This window comes from Amphiura filiformis, chromosome 10, assembly GCF_039555335.1.
Source record: "Amphiura filiformis chromosome 10, Afil_fr2py, whole genome shotgun sequence".
Classification (NCBI taxonomy): Eukaryota; Metazoa; Echinodermata; class Ophiuroidea; order Amphilepidida; family Amphiuridae; genus Amphiura; species Amphiura filiformis.
The window spans coordinates 2,747,426-2,767,688 of record NC_092637.1 but is presented as its reverse complement, the minus strand read 5'-3'; the positions used below and the strand labels follow the sequence as shown (position 1 = coordinate 2,767,688).

At 38.0% G+C, this 20,263-nt stretch overlaps 1 protein-coding gene across 1 annotated transcript in view; it reads left to right on the top strand.

Moving 5' to 3' along the window:
• The window catches only part of LOC140162416 (GLIPR1-like protein 1), a 28,891-nt gene that overhangs the window by 4,165 nt on the left and 4,463 nt on the right, over window positions 1–20,263 (top strand). Inside the window, exons 3-9 of the mRNA XM_072185643.1 lie at window positions 104–240; window positions 6,141–6,371; window positions 11,858–11,982; window positions 14,425–14,513; window positions 16,491–16,520; window positions 18,655–18,747; window positions 19,193–19,303. Coding sequence (XP_072041744.1) covers window positions 104–240; window positions 6,141–6,371; window positions 11,858–11,982; window positions 14,425–14,513; window positions 16,491–16,520; window positions 18,655–18,747; window positions 19,193–19,303 — 816 coding nt within the window. The remainder of the gene's footprint in view (window positions 1–103; window positions 241–6,140; window positions 6,372–11,857; window positions 11,983–14,424; window positions 14,514–16,490; window positions 16,521–18,654; window positions 18,748–19,192; window positions 19,304–20,263) is intronic.

Sequence of the window (20,263 nt, the reverse complement as noted above, 5' to 3'; positions counted from 1 at the left end):
GTACAGGCCACAATGGGAGTGAACCCCGGGTAACATGCGCATGTTAAGACTTATGATGAGTTACATAGGTGAGGACTTTCGTAATGTGTTGTGTTTATGATAGGTGACGGCAAAGACGTGAAAAGACAGACAGCTGGTACGGTGGTGCCTTTAACCCAGGCTTTGAAGGATGCTATTTTAGACAGACATAATGAGCTAAGGGGCCAAGTTTCACCACCAGCAATGGATATGCAGTACATGGTAAATCTTACGGTGCAACTTGTTTGTTTATTCACTTGTTTGCCTCGAAACAATAGGATACAAAGAAAATATAAATTGATGTATTATGGAAACCGTATGTCCGATTTGCTCCAAACAAAAGGCATATTGATCAGTGTACTTTACCCTACTCAATTGTTTTAAAGCTTTAAAAAACGGGAAATAAAGCCACTAGTATGATTTGGCGTGATCACAATGAAATATTATATAGCTTTGCTCCAAAGCCAACCTATTTCCATACAAAAAAAAAAAAAAATGAAAAACCATGCCATATGCCCTCTGACACTATAGTAAAGACCAGCGTCGGTGAGTGGACTTTCGCGGTTGGTGTGTGGGGTAGACCAATATCTTAGGTAGACAGTGATCTACTGCATAGTGGTCCTACTTTACTTGTTGGTGACTTGCCTATAGACGAATCCAAATACGCGCATTCCTACACCTGACTAGCAGCCTTTAGTTGGGTCCCCGTCGGCTACAAGGCATCCAAAATGTGAAATGATTCGGCCTTGGCGGAAATTTTAAACTGCATTCCATCACCCGTTTTACACCTTCCGCGAAAACACAGGTAGACAAAAGAAGTTTACAACACAATACAGTTCCAACAGTTGTGCAAATAAAAGCCGCTTTACACCTAGAGAAGATTGAAGAAGGTTACTAGAATAATACAATAGAGATAATTCCGCAGGTAATCCCGTCGCATCTATTCATAGATGTACAAATGGATGAACAAAAGGACTATGCATGAATAGATGCGACAGGATTACCTCTATTGTATATATTATTCTATTAACCCTCCTCGTCTTTGCATCTTCTCTAGGTGTTAGGCGGCATTTATTTGCACAATCGGGCGCTCAAAACCCCAGGTTGGTGCTATCGGGAAACCAAAGATGGCCGACCAAATCCTGACCATGACTTGGCTCGTTGGATTCGTCTATAGACGAATCCAAATACACGCATTCCTACACCTGACTAGCAGCCTTTAGTTGGGTAGCCGTCGGCAACAATGCACTCAAAATGTGAAATGATTCGGCCTTGGCGGCAGTTTTAAACTGCATTCCATCACCCGTTTTACACCTTCCGCGAAAACACAGGCAGACAAAAGAATAACACAATACAGTTCCCTTCGACAAAACACACAGCATGATCTATTCGCTGTTGAAGTGACATAATAATCGGATTAACTACACGCGGTATCTATGCATTGATGTACTTGCGAACAAAAGGACTATGTATGAATAGATGCGACGGGATTACCTGCGGATTTATCTCCATTATATATATTATTAGCTATTATTCTATTAACCCTCCTCGTCCTTGCATCTTCTCTAGGTGTTAGGCGGCTTTTATTTGCACAATTGGGCGCTCAAAACACCAGGTTGGTGCTAGCGGCTACCCAAAGATGTCCGACCAAATCCTGACCATGACTTGGCTACTTGGATTCGTCTATAGTGAAGCTTGTACATTACATCATAGGCCTAAGGCCTATTACATGTACGTACTGCTGGGTGCTGGGAAAGGTATTAATTTTTTACAGAATGGTCTAACCCCGGGGGTCTAACCAGGGAGGGATTGGCCTATGTACATTTTCTTTACTAATACTATAGTCACTTGCTTGGCTTTATTTTACTTGGGGATCTCTGGATCTTCTAAGGTACTGCGAGGGCTCTGATCAAGAGCTAATATTATACTGCAAGACTGACTGCATTTTATTTTGTACAGCGTAATCGCAAAAGAGTTCATATCGTGACTGGACCGGGGACTGGACTTACCTTATCTACTTTTCTACCTGTGAATCCTTTGGAGAACCATTAAATTGACCAAAGCATGTTGAAAACGGGTGTCTCGTTACCACATATCAAGTATAAAATGTTGGTATTAAATATAATGCACAGAATAGAACTTTGAACCGTTAAAATGTTTCGTGCAAGATCTGGATTTTTTTTCGGATCGAAACTTATGCTATACCACGCGTGCCTTGTAACTAATTAAAAAATAATGCCAGATTGACGATGCATTCAGGAATTTTTTTTAAAGCACGCTGGGTGTACACATGATTCCCTTATCTCAAGTTATCTGCCTCAATCAGCGTGTTTTATAGTGGGAGCAGATGTGCGCGGTGCATTGCGGTAATTTCTATCCGGTTAGAAATTATCCGGATACGTGCCCACTATAAACACTAGCCTATATGTATGGACGGTACATTGATATCCGTTACCCGAAGGATATTGCCGCGAGATATTTGCACTATAAACACACCCCAGGGGGACACTCCCATGGTGGTTTGATGTACACCATCCGCGATAATAAAAACGCGTAACCAGGGGAGTTTTTCGTGGGTAGGCACGATACGCGAGTATCGTGTTTAGGGTGTCAAAAACATGAAAAATCCCGGGGGAAAATCGGAAAAAAGGGTAGCAAAATTGCAATGGCTAATACCAGAGGATGATTTAAGGAAGCCCCGTCATGCACTGCGAAAGTGTTATCACTAGAGTTTTAACTGCCACATTTAACAAATGTGAAATAGACCACCATCTTCATCGCGTTTTTTATATAAATATGGTATAACTGTACAAATTCGAATTTAACCATGCACTTCCATGCAGCATAGCAAAGCAGTGGTATGATGTTACTCACACTGCTCGCCTGCTGCACAGTAAATCCAGTGGGGTGGTGGGTAGTACTTAAATCATCCTCTGGGCTAATACGCGGAAAGGAAATTTAGGTACGAAATTTGACGCAAGGAATAAAATCCCTGTTTAGGGTGTGAAAACAGGCGCGTGTTACCTGTTTAGGGTATCGTTTTAGCCAAGGGTTAAATCCTTGTTTAGGGTGCTTTTCAAAAGTTGATTATCGCGGATGGTGTACAGGCCACAATGGGAGTGACCCCCCTGGAAACACACCAGTATTGATCTTTTTCACTCTCTCCCACAAGGGCACTATCCCAAGGGGGTATGACGTATAGTCAATTAACCTCATAGATCGTGTGCATCTGATGGTCTTTGCAATTATTTTGTCAATTTGGCATACTGATTCCATTATGCGGATTATCGTAAAGGCCATCGATGTTACTAATAATGTAATTATTAAATACACGAGTGATGAAGTTACGGAGCGATGCAGAACATCTGTTTAAGAGATTATTGTTTACGTTGTTTTTTCATCTCTGAAAAAAGTGAAACGGACACCGGCCGTATATCACTGCGTGTCCCGTCATTAGTTTTTCACCTCTATAGGTCTAGTATAAAATGTATACAAAGTTAGGTTTCAATAACAGGAAACCTTTTTTTTTGCGACGACACCATGTCAATAAGGCACATAAATGTTGCTTTTTGCCCCCGAAAGGTATTAGTGATATTATCCACTATTCCTTTTTTGTGATGACGGCACCAGGCGAAATGTCCGTATTCCCGAATGTAATGAACATAACTCTGTACTCCCCCGGGGAGATGATGTGTTTTGCTATACTCATACCCCCTGGAATAGTGCATGATGGGAAGAAGGGAAAAAGGTCTATAAATTGTGTGCGGTATTACCGGAAGTAGGAGCTTCTTCATGATGCGTAGGATGCGGGCAGACATTCGGAACGATGCTCACCCCAAGAGTTATCAAAACAGAAGCATGACAGAAGCTACATGTTTGCCGCCATGTACGGTAATGTTAGTTGGAATTAAAAACTTCGGTCGAAGTTTTGCCACAAGTTTAAAAAATAACGGTTAGTTCATGAAAAGAAGAAGTGAAATTTAGCAAAACGCGACGAGGTTTATTTGCCCGTAAGAGAGCTCTATTGTTCCGCTATTGTATCCGCTATTGTATCCACTATTGTATTCTATTCATAAAAGCTACTGCAAGAATCGCGGCAATCCCTGATATTGCTGATGTCTACCGCCGGCGTTTCGCATTATTAACAATCAAAATTATCCCATACTCTTACATTTATAGTCTTATTCTCACCTTTTATATAATATTAAGAAATTGCAATTATGAAAACTACAAACTTTGAAAGTGAAAATATATTTACCATTGAAAATATATCATACTTAAATTCTATAGAGTCTATAATATATCCAACCCAGAAGTGCCCATTTATTTAAATTGTTGTAATAGCGCCCAAATATCCCCACAAATATCTTATACACGATTTTATTGATTCATTTTGGGCTAAATCAAAAGTCAGAAGTAGTTAAAAGGGCAACATCCTCACCATTACTTGCTGCTTTACAAATTATCCTCGCTTGACCAAACACGCATAGTACGTTGATCGAAAAACCTAGCGTGGTTGTCTTAACAATGCAAAAGAGATGTACAGCTTACCCACTAATACTAGCTCATTTACAAAAACCTATTGAACAGTTACGTAGTCCATCGATAGTGCGGACACTCTTCACTCGCAAACCACCAAAATTCGTGCTATTTTGGCGTTGGAAAAGAAATCTCGTGAATAGAGTGCCCTCTCTACTATCTGCCTACATGTTTACGTTCTAGAAATGCCAACTAAAATCATCCAACAACTTCATTTTAAGAATTATTTCAGTATAGAAATCAATAGGAACAGAAAGAGTATGGTCTACACATTCCAGGAAAATGTTTTATTTGTTTCTTCCGCCATTCTATATTTCCCTAAAATTTTCACATTTTTTCTCCAAAATCCTATGTAAATGATTCTCCACGCTACGCAGAAATTATGTGCGATAAATCATACAAATATGGATATCCAACTAGTTTGCCCTCGGAGCTTCAAAAACCACTCACCCCGAAATATGGATATCCAACTAGTTTGCCCCGCAGTGCTAAAAAACACCATTAACCGCGAAATATGGATATCCAACTAGTTCACCTCGCATGGCTAGAAAGAACCACTTAGCGCGCAATATTTTTTACCTCAAAAAAGAATTAATATCTACCAAAAACGTTTCAAAACGTAAAAAGCGGACAAAGTTTAAAAATCTTTCCTGTGTGGCTTTTCACCCTTTTTTAAACTTGGTCCCATTTAGTAAAGTAGTATTAACATGAAGAATGAGTCCTAATTTTTACATGCAACAATGTACTCTTATAGGTTTAAGACTGTTCGAAAGCGGTGCAATATGACGTAGGCTACCGTATGTATTATCAAAAACATTTCAAGGTTTATGTTTTATTATATTGCGTGATCATAAAGAGTAGTAGAGTATTATATATACTTAGCAAATTGACTGTGTGTCAACCTGCTACATATAGGCCCTACATCTGTACATAAGGCGCAGAATCGCACATGACGATGAAGAATTTAACAAAGTGAGTATTTGCTACAAAATACATTATAACGTCTATACGGAAAAAACTTCAATTACGCACGAACATTAATTCATTTGCTCTACAAAATAAACATTGACAACTAAGAAAACCAACAAGTAGCCTATAGATGACTTCGTATGGGTCTTTAAAACTTTCATAAATGGGACCAAGTTTAAAAAAGGGTGAAAAGCCACACAGGAAAGATTTTTTAAACTTTGGCCGCTTTTTACGTTTTGAAACGTTTTTTGGTAGATATAATTTGTGCGGTAACTGTGTCTCACTATATAACAGCAAGAGTATCGGTACATATGCAATCACCAGACACGCTGAATGATTAGGGAACAAACCAAAAGATCGATGACGTCCTATAAACGTAACTAGTTTCGTTTTCAGCTGAGCCTCCCTCCCTGCCAGAAACGTAATAAAGAAATGTTGAAAATGTTGACATAATAATAATAATGACACATTCTTTAGACGAACGTAATCGAGTATTTTACCCCCTCCCCCCTAAACGAAACTAGTTTCGTTTATAGACGTCATCGATCTTTTGGTTTATTCCCTTACACCATGTATAAATCTATTTTCCTTTGTCTTCGTTTCAAATCATGTAGTATTGGGATGACTACGCGACTACTCAAGCTGAACAATGGGTCGCTAGATGTGTATTTCAACACGGTGGAAAAGATTCTTATTACGGCCAAAATCTAGGGTATACTACGTTACGGTTCTCGGGCCCAGCTGATGCTGGCCTTTATTTAATCAATTCCTGGTACGATGAACACAATTACTTTGATTTTGACGCAAACAGGTGCCTATTTCGCCCATGTGGTCACTACACTCAGGTAAGTCAATAATACTATATAGTTCTTATCCCGGTTCTTATACCTTTAAATGGTATTTCAGTTACCCCTCCTCCCACTCCTGGGCACTCCCATTTCCCTATATTGTAGGAATATAAAATCCCAAACCTAGCGCCACGTACTAGATTCAGATAGTAAACAAAGAATGAAATATTGGGAAAATGAAAAGCATTGTACGGCATACTAGCGTACCACCTTCGCTTCATTCCATAGTGACATAAAGTCAGCTTACGGCGTCATTAAAAGCCGACGTAGAGTAACGCCACAGGGATTACACGGCAGTCAGCTTCGTGAGAAGTTAGAAGTACCAATCAGCTTATTTCAATAGAGGCTGGATAAGACAAGATTATGGAACACCGGTATTTTTTGTGGTCTAGCGCTCCTCTCGCCGGTTCATAGGCTTTTGATGTTGTTAAATTGGTTCACATTAATGTGACAAAATGCCAATCCTTTACTTTTTTTTTTCTGTAAAAACGTTGAAAATTAGCTTTTAGATTACACAAGGTTCCCGGGCACGGGTCCTGAGCGCGCTTGTCGCATCCCAATAGATCCTGGCTACGAGCCTGTGCAGGGTCGCAGTGTCGCCCTTCCCTCGTATCAATGTACATCTCCCTATTTCGCTTCTTCCTCCTCCCCATTCCAAATCAGTCCCCCTCTCCCTCCCCGGTCCCTTCTCTCTTTTCTCGTGTTCTTCTCTTTTCGTCTCAACCTCTCCTCTCTTTCTCCCTTATTCCCTCTCACTCTCACTTGTTCTGTTGGTCAGTCTCATGTATCTCCCCTCTCCCATTTTGCGAAATTTATCAGTATGTCAATGACTGACAAAAATCAGCTCCGCACAAATAAACATTTACTCGGGCCTCGCATATAGACGAATCCAATTTTACGCATTCCTACACCTCAATGGCAGCCATAACTGGGTCCCCATGACTATATCTCACCAGAAATGTGAAATGATGCGTCCTTGGCGGAAATTTTAAACTGCATTCCATCACCCGTGTTACACGTAGACAAAAGAATGATGAAAGTTTACAACACAGTACAAAATAACATTAAAATTAATCCACCCAATTGGGCAGTCACAACACCAGTTTAGTTTCGCCGGGGACCCAGTAATGGCCGAATGAATTATGACCACCACTTGGCTCGTTGGATTCGTCTATAGGGCCAACCTATTATCAGACTAGCAATTGCTATTGTGAAGAATGAACGTAATAAATTACCTTCGCTCGAAGGCTTTTTGTATTGCATATCAATATAACATGATAACTAAATCACTATTGGACGATATTTGGCCATTTCAGTATCTCGTTTAATCGCCAATAGGACCGACTTTTGCTTATTAACTGGCAACATGGTTAGTATATATTTCGATGCTAGACTATTTTTACGAGCCAATCACGCATAGGCGTCTATGCACCCAGCATACTTTCGCAGCGGCAAGCGGCAGGGCATTTCAACCAATGACAAGCCTTGATTGTGTCCGTTTGTCTGCAATACGCGTGCGCCACGCCGCTCAGCGGCAAGCGGCAGGGTAGTATGAAACCAGCTTAAGTGTCTATGCACCCAACACAAGTCAATTGAAGCCGTACAACTTATCGGAATTTCTCTCTTCTACAAGTTTTCGTGTCAAAATTAAGATAACTCATCAAACCGAAAACAAAAAATTACCTCCGTTCAACTTTTTTAGTGAGCAACAAAAGGCTAGAATATAAGGATTGTTCATTTGAAAACTTAAGTCGTGTTCACACGGTCGGACATAAGTCACTTATTACCGGTAACAAGTGACTTATGTCCGACCGTGTGAACACGACTTATCACAGAAACTAAAACTGACAAGATAAAAAGATATACATTTACTTGCAGGGATCACAAATAGTGCCTATCAGATTTGACATGTTTGAAATGTTTAAAGAAAACGTAATTATGATGAATAAAATGTAACTATTACTCAAAGCAGAAAAAAGCTCAATTATTTTGCCACTCTCTTATTTGCACCTGTCTTGGCAACCATGTGAGTAAGTTAGGGAACAGTATTTAAGTGAATGATGCGATGGGAATACTATTGAATGTTGATGAGTTCAGTGGTAAGAATATTTTCATGAGGTGAAATATGGACTGTTCGAGGCTTTGCCGAATAGAGGTTATCCGTGTTCTATAAGCTGCATATCCTATCAACGACTGCTATATCTTGTTTAGGACTTTCAAAAGAAGTACCTGCATGTGCAACCATCACTGTTTCAAAATAGCCCGCCACCGTCATGCAGGTAACTCCGAGGCAAGGGGGTGACACTAACTTCACGGTTGTTCTATTATCAACGCAAACCTATGACAAATCCCGCTGGTTTGCTAGTTAGAAAATGAGGCCAGTTATCGATCGGTTATGAATAATTAATTTCGATCCCTTTTAGGGTTGGCAAATAACGACGCCGTTAGTTTTGCGAACTCTGCCTGTTCAATGCGAGTAGCAAGCTTGAAAGTGCGCCAGCTAGCAGAGCAGGGAGCAATCCGGTGATGGCGCACTAGTATTTCCCATCAGGCACCAGTGATTTGTTTTTTACAGAAAGTCTACTAATTTGATAATGGAATAACCTTTCGCAATAGTAATGTCGAAATTAGGAATTGGTGTCAATAATACGACGGTAGTGTATCACTTGAATTTGATACGATATTCAGCCAGCGATTTAGCGATAAAAACCTTTGACCACTGACCTGACCTGAAGCACGTGAGGCGCCATATTCGTTTGTTTTATTTCCTCGTGTGATAATAAATATCATTCAAACTATAGTTGTCGGCCGTGAACGTAGTTTATTACTGGCCTAAGAAGTTTGTTTTTAAAAACAAGTAAATAATCATCACTCACCGTTCTATTTGATCTTGTGGATTTCCCAACACGTAATAAATTGAAACGCCACTACCGGATTGCTCTCAGGTAGTAAAGCGGGCGCACTTTCAACCTTCGAAGCTTGCTATTCACTACCGGTAGTAATATTAATTAAGTGATGTCACTGATGTGCAGCGTTTCTGGAATAGCACTTGCATCGTGCATGTATAATTTGAATGTAGCTTGCTGTATTCAACATGTGCATGCATATTACAGGAGTTTAGGCCCATCGAAAAAAAACAATTGAATAATTTAGGAGATTATCAGGGCTGTGAATAGTTATGAGCCCTGGGGAGGGTAAAATTGGGGTGAGAGGGTGCGATTTTGGCTTTAAAACGATTTAAAAGGCTTAGGATAACCAGGGGGCGGGTACTTGGATTATTTTTCGACGATGTGCGGCCCGAGCTTCCGAACCCATAACCATTTCTAAGGGTCACGATTTTACCGAAAATAAGTAGGCCCCCTACCCATATCTAAGGATTGTCAGGAAAGTAAGGACCCATATCTAAGGATTTGAGCTTGAAAATAGTAAAAGCAACATGTTTTCCGGCATGTTTTTCACACATAGCACGGACAATCTAAAAGGGAGACCCATGTCTAAGGATTTTCGTGGAAAACCTTATGTATACGTGAGTGGAGGGGAGGATAATAGTAAAGGTCCGGAAACGCTTATGATATGGAAATTTTATTTTGAACAAAATTCTTTAATCACTATTGACGGTTTCGCCTACCATGGTCAATAATGAGTAAAATATCGGTTTAGTTTAAAAAAAACACCTTTTTTTACTGTAGGCCTACATCTACAAATCTGATGTATTTAATCATTATTTGGGATCCCAATAATTTGAATGTCCAACAGGGGTTGGTCACAATATTTTTGGCAGGCTGAGAGGGGAAAGCGATTTCTTTCTTTCTTTCTTTCTTTCTTTCTTTCTTTCTTTCTTTCTTTCTTTCTTTCTTTCTTTCTTTCTTTCTTTCTTTCTTTCTTTCTTTCTTTCTTTCTTTCTTTTCTTTATTTATTTATTTATTTATTTATTTATTTATTTATTTATTTATTTATTTATTTATTTATTTATTTATTTATTTATTTATTTATTTATTTATTTATTTATTTTTTTTTATTTTTTTTTTTTTTTAAATTATAATTATTAAGGCTTGTTCAAGTAACTCACCTCTAACATTTCACGCACTGACTTGCACCGGCTCAACAAATCAATCAATCAGTTAATTAATCAATCAATTCACAAACAATGAATATGAATAAATTATATGATATTCAATTTCGATCAATAGACATATCATATCAAACCATCAAACAATGAATAAATGAACTGATCGATCAAGAGCCCTTTTTTCTAAAGAGTGTGAGTGAGTGATTAAACAAAATAAATACATGCATAATTATTTACATAAATAAACAAATAAATAAAGAAAGAAAGAAATAAATAAATAAGAAAAATTTGAGCAAATGGTATCGTAGCATTGCATTCACAAAAACAAACATTGCTGACAGGAGGACTCGAACCAACCATCTTTGCATCACCAGTCTGATGCTCTACCACTGTGCTACGACGTCGTCTAGTGGTAAAGATCTAGTTTTAGCGTATACAGTGTTCGTCTGTGACAATGCCGCCTCGTGAAATGATTTTAAAGTTATTTTGATATCAATCTTTTTTTTTTTAATAGAGCCGTAACATTTTGTTTAAAGATCTCACTTTTATTTTCTTTAGAGCAGAGACAAATATTTCCCCTATTCTACAATTTGAGCCCAAAATAAGAATCTACTTCTTTTATTACTGATTTAATGTTAGACGTCTCACAACAGATATTTAGCTGGCTTAGTTGTCTTGCACTGTGCTTTTTAACCGGGAGGTACCGAGATCGATTCCCACCTCTACCTGTAATTTTTTTTCAAGCCTGGGAAATAATAAGTTTATTTGGCTTCACAACGCTAAATTATTCATGACTTGCCCAACCTGGTGGTGTAAAGTGCTCCCCATAACATATGAATATTAAGCAATAACACAATGGCTAATTTAAATAAGAAAGCGTCACATGCAAATGAGGGATTGCCCTCTCCAGGAATTGCTTCATGTCCGAGGTCGTGCATTATATTGGTTTGAATGAGGAATACTACGGGAACCAGCGCCTTTTGTTAGAAGTCACACATTGAATGGAACAGTTCATATTTCACCGAATGGAAATATTCTTTCCATTGAACGAATAAAAACATTCAATATTTGTTTCATATAACTCATAAGCAACTTTGAAATTTGACCACTGTGTTGACCTTTAACCTTGCATATGGCCGGAGTGCCGGAAATATTTTTTGTTAACATCTTGAATGTGTTATAGGACCATAAAAGGAAACTTAAAAAGTTGGTTTGGTAGAGTCCTGGGGGGGATGCACATTAAAACCTTGTAGATACCGGACTATTTGTCATTTTCAATTAAAAAAACAAACCATTTGTTTTTACTTTATACGGGTAGTTTTATAATTAAAAAAAAAAAAAAAAAGAAAGAAATATATTGAGCATGTTGAGCAATTACAATCTGAATAAAAAGTAATCCGATTCCTTTATAAAGATGGTGTGGTCGCCGACAACCCATGTTGGATGTGGTATAGCGTTTTGCCCTGAAATTTATGAACGAAGCAACGGTGCAACTCTAGATCGCAATGCATGGTACACGGCTTGTAATTATACACCACCGTAAGTATATATATACGTACAGTGCGTACAATAATTAAGGTACCAGTTATGCTACCCCCTGTATATCTTAAACAAAGACAAATATGGTATTCATAATTAGAACATAAAAATTGTAAGGATTGGACACATGCAAATGAGCAATCACATCCGGATTTCTGTTATCCTTGGTAAAAGTATACCTCCAGATTATTTCGCCATACGCCATGCACACCTCTATAGTGTGTGATTATCTGCGTTGTGCGAATAATGCGCTATACTGACAATTCCTGAAAAAAAGCTGTTCAAGTAGGGTGGGTCGGTCGGCATTTCTGGTCGGGTGGCGCTACCCTTGTCACCCCGGTGTCGCCACGAACCAGGGGCTACTTTAGGCCGAAAATGTCACTGCACGTTGGCAATTAGTGTAGTTTTTTTGGAAATTTTGGTATTTGATGGGGTGCGCAAAGCACGGCCTCAAAACAAGTGTTTTTCGAGCGGAATAGGAAGGTGCACAGGGCAATTCTTGAATTTTTCTACTTTTAGAATTTTTATGGCGACGTCTCCCCATGCAAACATTTACGTGTCTTCAACATCCCCCATTTTGTCTCGGTATTTCGATTCAGGGGGTAATTTGCACCCCTACGTCCGCGGGCGGCGCATCTGCTCTCGTCCCAAGGCATTCCCTGCCGAAAAGTGCAGGGAGAAACGGAACAACTGCAATTTTTTGACTATACCAGAAGCGTTGTAAGGCATGTTTGGGTTGAATAAAAAAGTATTGTTTACTGAGAGAAAAATTACTATCATTTTACATGGGATTTGCGACTTGATCTTACTTCACGGAAATATTATAAGCACGGATTTTCATTTCTCACTGCACGGATGTTTAATCTCACTGCACGAACGTGCCAGGAGGCACGTTAAAATAGCCCTGTCGCCATCCCTGACATGTGGGGAAGACATGAAACTTGAAGGATTGACCCGTTTAGAAGAAGACCGATATCGACCACAGGGCGCGGTTCATGTGGCGCAAAACCCACATTCCCCCACAATGAAGAAAGTATGTATAAGTGTGACATGTGGAATTCCCGCAAGGAGATAACCTGTAATGTGACAATGTGCGCGCATTTTACATTATTTTGGTCCATGATCGGGGTGAATTTCGATGGCAAGGGGCTCCTTGCCCTTTTTTTTTCCTTTGCCCTCCAGATTTTCTCTTCCTTTTTTCAGAGGGGCACTTTTTTCTTTCATTTTTGATCAGGGGGCAGTCTGGCCGCCCTGCCCCCATGCCACCCGCTGACTACGCTACTGGTCCAGCCTCAACCAGCAACTTCTGCAAGAACCAGTTTTGCCCGGTTTTGCCGAAAAGAGAAAAGTCCATGGCCTTTGTATTGTATGAGGGTGATTGAAAATAATTTCCAGATCACCGGTATCCTACACGATTTCAAAGTTTTTACCGGGTTTGGGTAGTAACGTGTAGCTATCCACGATATTGACTTGTTTAGGTTAAGCGTTGATCCTATTATTCATTCAATTTTTTTTTAATTTCGACCAACTTGTTCTGAGTCAAATCACTGTTCTTTCTTTTTTACTCTGACGGAAATATAAGTCTTTGAGGCCGGTCGATCGAGTGCAGATCCGTCGGAACACGCTTTTCAATACGGAATAAATGCTAACCTCATCGTGACATCATCCAAGCAGCAAAGTTCATTTCCCATTGAAAAAGCGTTATCCGACGGATCTGCAGTTAACCATTCTGGTTTCTAGTACCATCCTCATCCGGTACGACGATGTATCTTCTCAAGGAGTGCCACGGTACTGTAACGTCGTGCTCGTGCTTTACACTTTGGTCAACGTAATCCTTTGTCGCGGCGTCTCCGTTATCCGTATGTGCACACACGTTCTGTTTTCACTCATGAAGATATTTCCAATCATCGTATCCAAGGCGTTATTACCTTTAATGTTATTACAAGTAGTTTGACACGGCGGATGCAGTCTCCGTTGGATCGGTAGGCTTCGCAATCTTCTTCCCGATCTTCTTATCTCCCATATTGATTCGACCCGTTTTAGCGTACGAAGAAAGGACTACATCTCCTCCAACTGGTGTTACTTCTACCTTTTGGGCGTCTAGTGCCATAGATGCTCATACACTTTATTTTATTAGGAGAACTACATTGTGAGTGATTGTCCAATTTGTCCGATCTGTTTTTTCCACTCGATCTTGAAGTCAAAGTTCGTTAAGAGGACCTACTTTTAAAGACTTAAAATGAGGTGTCTCATAATTGGTTCCACAAGGCATACTCAATGGGACCACGCACCTTAAAAGGACCAAAAATGCACAGGGTAAACCCCTGGAGGCCCTAATATATTGATCAGTGCAATCAATTAACAGCAATTGCTGATGCCCTGTGTTAAATGTTTAGAGAATAAAGGTTTATTATGTGATTTAATTTTCATTGAACAACATAGGGGCAATACCGGGGGAAGACCATACTATAAGGGAGAAACCTGTTCATGGTGTGAGCCTGAAACGAGTTGGTGCTTTGAAAACAAATGCAGTAAGTATATTTCAATAAAACCAGCTGTCAATCGGCCATTGTCGATATCATCTGGTTAATCATGCTAATCGGGCTAATTCCAGAACTTATAAGCTCGCTGGCTACCCTGAGATTGAGGAATTTGGTAAACAGAAGAAAATAATCCGTTTTTATAAGCAATCAAATTATTTATTAAGGCTGTACGAGGTATTGTTGGTCGAAGCAGCCAAAAAAAATCGATTTTCATTATCTGAATCAATATATTATTGAAAAATAACACTTTGGTGTTTTGCAAAAGTTCATTCTACAAATCATATACTTTGAAAACCTGCTTAATTTATTGTTGTTAATGAGTTATGTACGTTTTACAAAAGTGTTGTTGTTTCAGCCCTCTTTACAACATAACTCAAGAACCACAGGACCTACAAAAATATATCTGTGATATTTGAATTCTTCTACACGCTCGCTATGAATTGAGCAATGGAATTTTTGCTAAAGCTCACTACCATTCGCAAGATGCTGTGACCTACATTTTTTGTTGCTGCTTCGACCAACAATACCTCGTATTACCTTAATATTATAAATGATGATTTCAAGTGAAGTGATTTCGATCGTTAATGAGTTCGATCGGCTCAATGTTTTATGAACACCCTGTAGATTCTTGCGCGCTACTAGGCATTTCAGCCATACATAAGTTCGACTAATATTTCAATTGTATGAATTAAATATCTTTAAAGAGATTTTATTAAAAATCATAAATTTTGTCACAAATACAGTACCTAAACTTCCTAAAGTGCACAGTTATTGCAAGTTATTAGTTCATTACAGCACATTGCATCGGTGTAAAAAGATGAATTTTAAAATAAAATTGAGGGCTTCCTTCTCAGAAAATGCTATAATATTGTTTGAATCATTATTAAAAAAAACCCGATATTTATTTTTTGTCACAACCAATGGTCACAAAGTATTACTTATCACTAGATATTGTACCCTATCGTTAAAGTACACTATAAATACAATCGTGTAAATATTATAATTTTGAAAAATATTCAATGACGTTAAAGGTGGGTGACCTGATTGACAGCCTCATCCCCAACTTTACCCTATCAAAATGCAGATTTTGGTACCAGGTGAAAGCTCATATTTTTCTCATTATCATATTGAAATTAGGCGTTCCAAATCGGTATATTTCCTAAGAAATCTTCAAAAAACTGCCGAATTAGTCTCAAATGTGGTATACCACATTTTTGACTAATTCAGCAGTTTTTTGATATCTTCGGAAATACACCGATTTGGAACTCCTAATTTCCGTATGTTAATGAGAAAAATGCGATCTTTCATTTGATATCAATTTATTACATGATCATGATGATTATCATTAATAAAAACACTGCCTACCAGTTTTTCGCTGTATTAAATGTCAGTAATTCCATGAAGAATTAGTCGCATTTACAATGAACATTTACATGATCTTTTTGCATGAATGCTTGAAAGGGACAACAGTTTGTGTTATAAATAAGTTTAAAGCGCTCCACAGACTCCGAGTATTGTACGTACAATATTGTATGCAACATATCTACGTTATTTAATCTATTGCCATTCTATTTCCAGTAATGTTCTAACGAATGTTTGATGATGAAAAATCGATAATATGTTACATGTAATATCTAGTAGAAATATATTATCGATTTTACGTCATCAAACATTCGTTAGAACTTAAACATTACTGGAAATAGAATGGCAATAGATTAAACAACGTAGATATGTTGCATACAATATTGTACGTACAATAAAAAGTCTGAATACTGCTTTAAAGAATTTGATTTTCCAAATATATCAGGTCACGTTCCATTAAACATTGAACCATTCAATTATTGTCATCCTAAGTCTTCAATGGAGCAAACTGAGGAAAACTTTATTCATAATATTGGTAGCATTGTAATATTGAACGTGTTCCAGCAAATAACGACATTTTATTTTACTTCGTGAACATTTCAGGAGATTGTAAGAAAGACGGCGTCACATGCGGTAAGAATATACTTAATTTTTATTTTAAATAAATTACCTCCTTTTATGTTTCGAAAAAACTGTTTTGAAATGTAAACGCTTAGGTTTGGTAATCTAGATGATTTTGGATATTATATAGTCCCGATGTTTTCCCGCTGCGTTTTTGGTCGCCTGTTTTGCTCCGATTTTCTGTTCAAATGATAAGCTTTATTCGAGGATGTAATTGGTTTTTTTATACGATCAAGGATTTCAACTAGTCCGCCAGGAATGACCACGCCTAGTAGCACGATAATCCATCTACCCCTTCCCCCAGCATCGCACTCGGATGATCATAATCAGTGACCTGAACCAGGGCCGGATTTACCGTTTTGGGGGCCCTGGGCCAAGCCAAAACTTCCGTGAGGAAGGCGTGTGCTCTCAAGTGGCCAAGTGTTTTGATTTTACAAGTACGTTTGCGCGCCAAAGCGCTCGAAAAAAATTTAAATTTTACTTTTACTTAATTTTACTATTAATTTTACTATTTTACCCCAAACTGAAGCTGAATTTTGCTATATAACAGGTCATTGGGCGCGAAGCGCGAAAAAATTTGCAATTTTTGTACCCAAAACATAGTATTTTCGGCGAAAATGGAAGATGCACTCTACACAGGGCAATTTTGGGGGCCCGGGCCCATCTGACCCTATGGTAAATCCAGCCCTGACCTGAACCAACCCAGTTGATGACAATGTAATGATTTCAAATATTTCAAATTTCAATCAATCAAAAAAAAAAAAAAGGTTTGGTAATGGGTGTCTGTAAAAGATGTAATGCATCGAAACGGGTCGAAATGGGTGAAAGAAAAACAGGAATGGGTCGAAATGGAAATGGGTCTAAGTTATTCAACAAACAACAATTATATTACCAAATGCAGTAAAATATAGAGGATTACGCACATAATTAATTGGGTAATTAAAAGCCCGTAACCTTTAGTACTGGGCAATAACCGAAATATTCGTATGACATGCTAACATTGTGGAAACTTATACCGTGAAAATAGATATGGTACGCAAATAAATAAATAAATAAAGGTAAATATGGTAAGATTAGATAAATATGGTAAGATTAGGCCTACAACTGATACAGGCTTGTATTAGGTAAAAATAGTTCTAGTTTGTTCAAGACACCGATATTCATAGAAAAAGTCATACACATATCACATGTTGTTAATATGTGACTAAGTAGGATGTCATCAAGTGTAATTCCCAGTTTGCATCCATCGAGAAATACATTGTGAAGATGAATAAATAAATAAATAAATAATAAATAAATAAGATACATAAATAAACAAATAAATAAATAAACAGAAAACTAACTAACTAACAAACAAACAAACAAACAAACAAACAAATAAATAAATAAATAAATAAATAAATAAATAAATAAATAAATAAATAAATAAATAAATATAACAAGTTTACTTTACAAGTGACTAACTTTGGAATTTAGAGTGTTCAAACCCATTACAGGTGAGCTATAGAAACAAATTCAAATAAATAAATAAATATTTATTTCCCAACTTTGTGTCGTTTAAATAACTTACTTCAATGCATGCATGGACTAAATAGCGCCATCTATAGTTTGCATTTAGTTAATAATGAAGCCAATTCTATATACATCAAACAACCGTGTTAAATAACTTACTTCAATGCATGCATGGACTAAATTTGATATTATATATCTGATCCGGACCCATTCCTGTTTTTCTTTCACCCATTTCGACCAGTTTCGATATTGTTTCGACCCGTTTCGATGCATTTCGATGCATCTTTTACATCAGACACCCGCTTGGTAATCCCGCCAATCATTTAATCGCATCTGTTATGTAAATTAATCATTCATTCATTCATTCATTCATTCATTCATTCATTCATTCATTCATTCATTCATTCATCATCATTCATTCATTCATTCATTCATTCATTCATTCATTCATTCATAATGTAATGTGTCAAATTGGTACGGATTTTAAACTTTTTAGTGAGTTAAACAGTCCTAAACTTAATTTGATGTATTCAAATACTTTGGGTTAAAAGAGCTTCATACAACCCGTCAAACGCACGTTTTCTTCTACAGTTTACCTATATAAATCAATGCTGTTCTTACTGATTCTTCTCAGATTGTCCAATTAAGTGTAAGAATTGTGGCACTAAGAATGACAAGGACTGTACCTGTTCTTGTGCGAAAGGATGGATTGGGATATTTTGTGATGGTAAGTAGGATTATCCAGGGGCGTAGCAAGCGGGGGGGGCAGGGTGGACGAAGTCCATGACCATCGGCCCGAGGGTTCAGGGGTCCCAAACAAAAGAGAAAATGCAATAACGCTGATTAAGGAGATACTATAAAAGACAAGGCCCAAACTCACCGTGAGGAAGGCATATGCACTCAAGAGACCAAGTATGGTTGGGGCCTACTATAATAGGATTAACAGTGTTGGTGGTGCAGCATTGGAGATAAGCATATTTTCTTCCGATCTTAATAGGACCGTTATGTCCGGTGCAATAATTCTTGCAATACACGTAACGGGGTAGGCTTACTAGTAAACTTGAACTGAGAGCATTACATAAAAAAATGTCACCACGATCAGAATTTCTATAATTAAATAACTTTAGAATGTTTGTCAATATTATTAATAAGAATCACTTTTTTTTTTGCAGAGGAATGCAAAGATGAAGAAGGCTATCAGTATTGTTACCCCGCTTATGCTTGGAACTGTCCGGATCATGCATTTCTTCGTGGACATTGTCCAGTTTTGTGTGATGTTTGCGGTAAGAAAATATATTATTTTGGTCATGAGGTTTGTTGTCACAAAGTTCGAGTCCTTTACTCCTTATGCCCCCAGCATACTTTCCTGCCGCTTGCCGCTGCGGCAAGAGGGCGTTTCAACCAATGACAAGCCTTGATTGTGTCCGTTTGTCTGCAATGCGCGTGCGCCACGCCGCTCAGCGGCAAGCGGCAGGGTAGTATGAAACCAGCTTTACAGATGTCCAGAAAATGCAATTTTAATATTTGACCCCAGATGACCTTAGACCTGACCCCTGCAAAATGTTCCAAAAATATTCCCCTAATTATTTATAAATGGATTGAAATGCAGGTTTAGAATGCTTGGCAAGCCTGTCATATCAGTACTAATACACTGTGAATCCCTAGCTTTTTTTTGAACACATTAGGCGTTTAACCAAATTGTTATTATTATCTACAACATCTTTTCAGAATAAGGTCTGATAAGGTTTCATATTTGGAAACCTATTTCCTTTTGCAAAAAAAAAGTCTAGGTGGGGCCTAATTTTAGTGTAGGTCGGGTTACGCCAATATATTTTAGGCCATGTGTTTACGCAGCGATCAGAATCTTGGTTAAAAATCAAGTTACCTCCAACACAGAATAAAGCAATTCCTATCGTGGTAACTTCCGGGGTAACTTGATCGCTGACCAAGATTCAGCTTTCTGCTGTGTTTACATTAAATATGTTTACTCCCTATTCCCGAAAAATAAAGCATTAATTTTTTGGAATTAAAAAAATATTATCTTGTTTTGCCAAAAGAAACATAGTTAGGCCCCCTAAATCCTAATCCTTTAGTTCTAATTGACAATAAATAAGTTTTAATACTTGGATAATTTGAGGGGAAATGGGCCAAAAACATGCAAAATAATTGCATGTTTTCTTACAATTAGAGTCACAAAATGCTCAGACTTACAAGTCTGAGCATTCAACATCTTGATTAAAGAC